The sequence below is a fragment of the Bison bison genome, unplaced genomic scaffold (genome assembly GCF_000754665.1).
Source record: "Bison bison bison isolate TAMUID 2011002044 unplaced genomic scaffold, Bison_UMD1.0 scf7180017864313, whole genome shotgun sequence".
NCBI classification, from domain to species: Eukaryota; Metazoa; Chordata; class Mammalia; order Artiodactyla; family Bovidae; genus Bison; species Bison bison.
The window spans coordinates 3822612-3830894 of NW_011494885.1; the positions used below are offsets into that span (position 1 = coordinate 3822612).

Sequence of the window (8283 nt, forward strand, 5' to 3'; positions counted from 1 at the left end):
GGGCTGACCCCCTGGACACCCCGCCCCGTGTCCTCCAGGTATCAGGACCCCGACATCGACGTGCAGCTCAGCTCAGAGCTCTCTGACTCGCTCAGGACCCTGAAGGTACTTGTCTGGCCAGGGTGCTGAAGGGGAGGCGCCCGTGCCCAGTGATGACACCCATCCTTGCTCCCCGTGTCCGCAGGGACTGTGGGCGACATCACGGCTACCCCCAGGCGGGGCCGGTTGGGCTAATGCCTGGGGGCTGAGGGCACGTGGTCCCCCAGGGTGATGGGCGGGTGATGCGATGGTTGGAGCCTGGGACCCTCAGAAAGTCTTTTCTCCTGGGCTGTCCCTGGTCCCCCAGCCCCACCCTTCCGTGTCTTTGGTCCCAGAGGGGTCTCCCTAAAGCTCAGAGCAAAGCTTGTTCTTCCCTCGCTCAGAAGCTGCTGTGGCTCCCCGGTGCCCCCAGGAGAAAACCCAGCTCCTCGCATGGCCACGGGCCCTGTGTGGTCCTGCCTGCTTCCGGGGTCCGGGCAGCGGGCCGCCCTGCACCCTTCTTCCTCTGACTCTCCAAGCCCCACTGCTGGCCCTACCCGTTCCCGCTTCTCCAGCCACCTCCTCAGGGCTGGTCCACGGGTCAGTACCTGTCACCCCATGAGCTCAGGACCAGGCCGAGTCCCTGGTGTACACGAGGCCAGACTGGGCGCCTTGGCTCACAGGGGGACTGCAAGGCTGACCCCCCCACTGGCCTCCGTGGAGAGGTCAGGGCCCGAGGGGTTGGGCCAGGCGCCCGCTGAGGCCTCTCCGTATCCCGCAGCCCGAGGGCAACATCCTCCGTGACCGGTTCAAGAGCTTCCAGAGGAGGAACATGATCGAGCCTCGGGAGCGAGCCAAGTAAGGGCGGGGCCGAGGCGGTGGCGGGCCTCCGGGACCTTTCCGCGGGGGGTGGGCTGGTGGTCGCTGACTGCTGTCTCCTCTCTCCTCCAGGTTCAAGCGCAAGTACAAAGTGAAACTGGTGGAGAAGCGGGCGTTCCGGGAGATCCAGTGAGTGGCTACCCCTCTCCCCAGGTGTCTCCAGCTGGTCCCGGGGCCCTTCCCACACCCAGTCGCCGTGGCCGGGGGTGGAGCGATGCTGCCTTGGCCAAGCCCAGGAGAGGCTCAGCCCGCCAGAGCCACCGGACCCCAGGGTCGGGCCAGGGAGGGTGCCACAGGGGACGTGTGGGGGGGGCCCTGCCAGAAGAAAGGTGTCACATGGGCAGGATGTCAGGCCCCCTCCCCTGGTCTTCCCTCAGCCTCCCCTCTGTCCCCAGGTTGTAGCTGCCAAGAGACGCCGGAGCCCCACCCCACAATAAAGCACCTCCTGACCAACCCCTTGCTACCTGTGACTTGTGACTCGTCTCCCTTCCGGGGGCAACTGCTACCCCTGCCCGCCCTGCTTAGCACGCAGGGATGTGGGTGCCAGGACCTCATCTCCACCGAAGCCTGGTGGGAAGCCAGGGCGGGCCGGCAGGCAGAGGAGACAGGCCTGCGGTGTGGGTGTGCGCTTGGGTTTCTGATGCAGGGGGTGGCTCTCCAGTGGTGGGGAGGCAGACCTTGAGAGCACCCCCGTCCCAGGGCTGGAGCAGCAGCTGACGTTCACAACCTGCCCGTCCTGCCTCGTCCAGCCACCAGTTCAGGAGGCAGGAATGATCTGTCCCCCTTTTAAAAGTGAGGAAACTGATGCTCATCAGTAGGGGTTAATCCTCTCCTGCCACCGTAAAGGACTTTTTCAAATCTTTATCCTACAAGTAGTAAAGTGTGGTCTCACTGTAAGTCGTCACTGTGGTTCATAAATGTACCAGAGAAAGGGTGAATATCGCCCTTGACCTTTGACCTCCATTCCAAACCTCTCTGCACAGGTAGCTAGCTTTCTCTGCAGTTTGCTGTGAATGGCTCCACCCTGTGTGAGTCTATTAAATTATATACACAGGTGTCAGAAAATAGAAGTCTTCATTTTTCTGCATTTTGGATAGGATGATATTCATGTGGTTCTATAATTTGCCCTGTAGCACATGTTGGGGAATTTTCTGCATCTGTGTAGGCTCATCTTTATTGTTTTCCACAGCTGCATAGAATTCCACTCACCCAGGCCCATATTACTCCTGGTGAAGCTGGAAGGGGATGGCTGTGTACCTGTGCCATTTCACCTGAGTTTGTAGGACAAGTACCTGGAAGTGGATCTCTGGGCTACAGGGAAAGTGTCTAAAGGGTCGTTTGGATTCAGCCACATTGCTCTCTGCGTAGGCCGTGCTGGTGTTTGCCGAGGTGCCCCCTTGCTTGCTCAAAGCTCTACTACTGTGTGCTGCTGCTGCTGCTAAGTCGCTTCAGTCGTGTCCGACTCTGCGCGACCCCACAGACGGCAGCCCAGCAGGCTCCGCCGTCCCTGAGATTCTCCAGGCAAGAGCACGGCTACTAACTACTACCATACGGCCTCATGAATTTTTGAAGTTTACTGTGTAATTACCAGTGAGGTTGAGCAGCTTTTCAAATGATCACTCGCAGTTTCTTCCATGCTTCTCCAAACCTTTGGGCTGTTTTCCTCTTGGACTGTTGTTTATTTGTAGTAGCTGCTTGTTTATTACGGATCTGAAGACTGTCATACATGTTACAAACATTTCTCCCAGGCTCTTCGTTTTGACATCATGCATGGTATCTTGCCAGAAGTGCTTGTTGCTTTTTGCTTTTCCTTTAGTCTTCCTCTGTTTTTTTGTTCTTCTTTTAAACCACAGCCTTTAGGCAGATTGCTCCAGGACAAGATGTTTATAAAAATAGAGCAGGCAATTTATGAAACATGGCTGAAGGGAGAGACTAACGTCAGAGCCTCCCCTTCCCCTGACATCACGATTTAAGGGTTTCTGCTGTTCCTCCCCTTCTGCCATCTTAAAAATAGAAAAGAGTGTTGTACAGACAAACAACTCTGTGTGTATATACAGGAGGGGTCAGTGAGGGTAAGTTGAAGTGAAAATGAAAGCCACGTCTGGTAAAGCCTTAAGCCTCAGCCTTTTGACCCAGTAATCCATCCTGGGGAGGGAGTCTGAAGGAAGCTAAACTGCTGGAAGAAGGGAGATTGTTAATGTCCATAGATGGCCCGCGGAGCATCTGTCTGGTACTAGGACACCTGGGGGGTGGGGTGGTCCCGGCTACCAGAGGGCAAGTGTTGAGGTCTCAGGAAGTGCTGTTTAATGGCCCCGGGGGAATGTGTGTGTTCCTGTATGCAAAAAAAAAAAAACCGGAAGTCAGCTGCAAAGACAATGTGGGTTTTCCTGCACGGAATTACATTTTCACTTCTGGTTTTTACATTAAAAGAAAAAATGCTGAACTCTAGTTAAATGATTTGCAAGCTGCAGTGATACAACCCCATGATCTGCAACTTCTTTTGAAATGAATAGTAAGGGGGAATAGGGGACAGATCAGGGAGGGATAGATATCTAGATTCGACTTCAAACAAGCTCAGGGAAACGTGATGGTGGAGTCTAGGTGGCAGTCCCAGGAAAACTCTTGGCTTTACTGTCTGAAAATCTTCCTAATAATTATTGGGGGAAAGTACGTTAGGATTTAGCATGATGCTGGTGAAGCTTAGGTTCGAGGCCAATTACTTGCACTAGTCCCTTTCAAGCTCCTACGCCTCCTCCTGAACTTGTAACTTGCTATTTTTCCTACAGTGAGTCCCCCAATTGTAAAAGGCTTCCAGCACCACAGAACCTGTATCTGCCTGATTGTGGTATAAAAATGGAATTAGCCCACCAGTTGGGTGATGACGGAATAAATGATAGTACACTGATACTGTAGAGTGGTCGTGAGTTGGCCTTCTAAAGCTTTAGCTACTAGGGGCTTCCCTCCATCCTTTACCACTACACTGCTGGTGGTGGTGGTTCTGTAGGATAGATTCTGCGCAGCCAACGCAGGGGGCGTGGTTTCATTCCTGGGTCCGGGGAACTAGATCCCACACGCCGCAGTTTGCATGCTGCAACTAAGACCCAGTGCAGCAAAAAAAAAAAAAAAAAACCCACCTGTAGGCAGGAGCCTTAAATTGTGGTTAGGAGCGTCGGCTTGGGAACCAGTTTCTGATTTTACAACCCAGCTCTCTTACCTACTAGCTGTGTGACCTTGTGAAGATTACTTCACCTCTCTGTGCCCCAGAGTCCCCGTCTCCAAGTGTGGGTTATTCCAAGGATGGAATCTGTACATAAAAGTGCTTAGAAAAAGGGCCTGGGGCAGAGTAAGCCCTACAGGAGTGTTGGCTATTATAATAATGTTCGGGGAAAAAACAAAATGGTTAGGGGAAAAAAAAGTATGGAAACTTGCAATCTGTGCCAAAGACTCATCATACATGTTCTTACCTTTTGACCCACTGATTGCACTCTTGGGAACAGACCCGAAGGAAACGGCCGGAAGTTTGGGGAAAAAACAATATAGAGACAGGTTGGTCAGAGGGCTGTGCAGAATGGAAGGAAGCGTGGTAATGGCTGCTGGGCGGGCGGGCCCCTCGGGGGAAGGAGGCCAGCCTCTGCAGCCATTACCCAGGGTCGGAAGCATGTGTAATACCGGAATGTGTTTGTGTTCTGCTCTTTTGTGGAATAAAGCAAACAGGATCTGCCCACATCCACGCTGCGGTTCACTGAACTAACCCCAGAGTCTCTTGGGTGGGGGATTCCAGGGGATTCTTTTTCCTTAAGACTTTTCCCAGTTTTTCCACATTTTTTTTTTTTTTTCAAAAGGAATTCAGGAATTCAAAAGATGCCTCGATGGATGCAGAGATGTCAGCCATTGTGCTGTTTGGAAGACGGAACAGAAACAGTTGAAATTAGACTGTCCAAATGTAGGCAATAGAAATGGTCTTTACAAGTGGGATGTCTACACAATAGGAGATTTCATCACCATTTAAGAGAACACCATCTTTGGGGAGAACTTTTTGGGAAGGGGAAGAATTTTTAATGATCAGGGGAATATACTTAAGGTCTAAGAGAACTGTTAAAATAGGGAAGGACACAGTACGACTCTGACCAGTTTGTTTATTTTTACAGTATTTGTATTTGGCTGCACAGGGTCTTAATTGCGGCACGTGGGATCTAGTTCCCTGACCAGGGTTGGAACCGGGCCCCCTGCATTGGACCGCAGAGTCATAGCCACTCGACCACCAGGGAAGTCTTCCTAATTCTTCTAAGGGTAAAGATTAGATTAGAGTGTGTTTTACCACAGTTAAAACATACATAACTCCCATTGCCATTCTTTCCTGTAAGAAATGATGACAAGATCATTGTTTAAAAAAGAATATCTGGAATGTACCAAATGCCACTGAATCCTACAGCCTAAGATGGTTAGTTTTATGTGATGTGAATTTAACCTCAATTTTTTAAAAAAGGAAAAATCCCCACCCCACCCCCAAAGAAAACCTCTGAAGAGGCAGTGTGTCGGTCGTGTTCCGGAAAAGCAAGGAGCGCAGCGTAGTTGGAGCGTCGTGAGGAGGGTGTAAGCTCAGAAGGTAAGTGGGAGTCGGAACATAAGTTCCGGTGGTCCATGCCGGTGACTGTGGGTGAGGAAGCCAGGCGTGAGCGGCCGCTGGTGTGGACTGGCGCCCCCTGGTGGCCATGTGGGGGAGCAGACAGGGAAAGCAAGGCCTCCCTGAGTCCCGCCCGGAGGTGGTGGCGGCTCCATCAGCGCCAAGCAGGTCGGGGTGCAGAGGGGTCGGTGCATCCAGGACGCATTTTGAGAGTGAATCCACCATCAATGGCTGACCTACAAAGAAAAAAGCCAACGGACTTTTGCCTGATCTGGAGTTGTCATTTCAGGATGGGGGAAGACGGGGGAGAGAGGCCCAGAAGTGGGGTGGGTGAATCAGGACCTCAGATTGCTGGTGCCCGTTAGACGCTCAACTGGCTGTGTCGAGTAGGCAGTTGGATGTAAAAATCTAGCATTCACGGGCTAGAAATATGCATTTGGAATCTGCATTAATTATATCCCATTCCCATAAACAATGCCAATCTCTCCCTACTTGGTGCTGTGCTTAGTTGGTAAGTCGTGTCCGACTCGTTGCGACCCCCACGGACTGCAGCCTGCCAGGCTCCTCTGTCCATGCGGATTCTCCAGGCAAGAACACTGGAGTGGGTTGCCCTGCCCGCCTCCAGGGGATCTTCCCAACCTAGGGTTCAAACCCAGGTTTCCCACATTGCAGGCGGAGTCCTTTACCGACTGAGCCACCAGAGAAGCCGAAGAATACTAGAATGGTTAGCCTATCCCTTGTCCAGAGGATCTTCCCGACCCAGGAATTGAAGTGGGGTTTCCTGCACTGCGGGCGGATTCTTTACCAGCTGAGCTACCAGGGAAGCCCAAAAACATTGCAGCTAGCAGAGAATGGTTTCGATCCATTGACCTCTGGGTTATGGGCCCAGCACGCTTCCGCTGCGCCACTCTGCTAACAGTGCAGTAGAATTTAAATTTCATAAAGCAATTCCTGGCAGCCCACACACAATGGAACAGTGAACAGTATGGTGTAGTTTGCATTTTAGACTTTCTTTCAGGCACCGCCCCCTCTCCATCTGGGTCTGACCCAGGGTTATCAGTTGAGTCAGGGTCTCCAAACCGCCCCCTCTCCATCTGGGTCTGACTCAGGGTTATCAGTTGAGTCAGGGTCTCCAAACCACTCCCATGTTCAGCAACTTGCTAGGAGGTCCTACAGGAGTCAATATAGAGTTTATACAGTATAGTCAATACTGTAGAGATGTAGAGATCAGGACACGCAGCTGATCAAAGGGGAGAATCCCCTTCCTGCCTCTGGCTCTTCCCAGCAGGGCTGCCCCAGCACGTTTCCCTAGCAACGAAAATGCGGCCACGTGTATTCGTGTATTCAAAGTTTAGGCGCAGAGAAGTGCGTTAGAGACTCAGGACCCACCCGTGAATTTGGGGGAGGCTGTTCACGTAGGCACAGTCTACCCAGCGTGTACCTAAATTCCAGACTTCCAGAAAGGAAGCAGACACCAGCAGCATAAACCATACTGCTTTGTAAGTCCAGGCAGAGAAAGCAGTTCTTAGCTTCAGGAAAGTTTTGGGTTAGGGGAGGAAAATGCTTATCACTCAGTTTCCCTGATACATAGGGAGGGCGGATCTTGCCTGCAGTCCTTTCTAATGCTAGTAATTGTTTCTGGCGCTCCAGCCGCCCCCACCTCCCACCCGCTGATGCCTGCTGTCAGGCTGAATCTGTATCTCTCCACTAGCAGTGATGGATTTGAACGAGACAAGAAGCCAGATTAGAAAAAGAAAGCCTAAATCCCCAAAGCAGAGCTAAAACCATTAATCTTCTTTAAGAAAATATAGGCAAAAAAAAAAGAAAGAAAAGAAAAGAAAATATAGGCTCATGGGTTAAGAATCGGCCCACCAAAGCAGGGGACACAGAAGACGCTGGTTTGATCCCTGGGTGGGGGGAAGATCCCCTGGAGGAGGACAATGGCAACCCACTCCAGTATTCTCGCCTGGAAAATCCCATGGACAGAGGAGACTCAGGCTACAGTCCACAGGGTCGCAAAAAGAGTCAGACACGACTGAGCATGCACACACAGGTTTGATATAAACACCTTCAATTCAGTTCACTCGCTCAGTCGTGTCCGACTCTCTGTGACCCCATGAACAGCAGCACGCCAGGCCTCCCTGTCCATCACCAACTCCCGGAGTTCACTCAGACTCACGTCCGTCGAGTCGGTGATGCCATCCAGCCATCTCATCCTCTGTCGTCCCCTTTTCCTCCTGCCCCCAATCTCTCCCAGTATCAGAGTCTTTTCCAATGAGTTAACTCTTCGCATGAGGTGGCCAAAGTACTGGAGTTTCAGCTTTAGCATCATTCCTTCCAAAGAAATCCCAAGGCTGATCTCCTTCAGAATGGACTGGTTGGATCTCCTTGCAGTCCAAGGGACTCTCAAGAGTCTTCTCCAACACCACAGTTCAAAAGCATCAATTCTTCGGTGCTCAGCCTTCTTCACAGTTCAACTCTCACATCCATACATGACCACTGGAAAAACCATAGCCTTGACTAGTCGGACCTTTGTTGGCAAAGTAATGTCTCTGCTTTTGAATATGGTATCTAGGTTGGTCATAACTTTTTCCAAGGAGTAAGCGTCTTTTAATTTCATGGCTGCAATCACCATCTGCAGTGATTTTGGAGCCCCCCAAAATAAAATAAAGTCTGACACTGTTTCCACTGTTTCCCCATCAATTTGCCATGAAGTGATGGGACCAGATGCCATGATCTTAGTTTTCTGAATGTTGAGCTTT

The 8283-nt window shown here is 51.5% G+C and overlaps 1 protein-coding gene and 1 non-coding gene across 2 annotated transcripts in view; one reads left to right on the forward strand and one right to left on the reverse strand.

The window, feature by feature from the left end:
- The window catches only part of GLTSCR2 (glioma tumor suppressor candidate region gene 2), an 8426-nt gene extending 7396 nt beyond the window's left edge, over positions 1–1030 (forward strand). The window contains exons 11-13 of the mRNA XM_010852669.1: positions 20–105; positions 800–876; positions 970–1030. Coding sequence (XP_010850971.1) covers positions 20–105; positions 800–876; positions 970–1030 — 224 coding nt within the window. The remainder of the gene's footprint in view (positions 1–19; positions 106–799; positions 877–969) is intronic.
- Positions 1031–6363: 5333 nt separating this feature from the next.
- Positions 6364–6435, reverse strand: TRNAM-CAU. Its single transcript has one exon. It is a non-coding gene; the product is annotated as a tRNA-Met (tRNA).
- Between the last annotated feature and the right edge of the window lie 1848 nt (positions 6436–8283).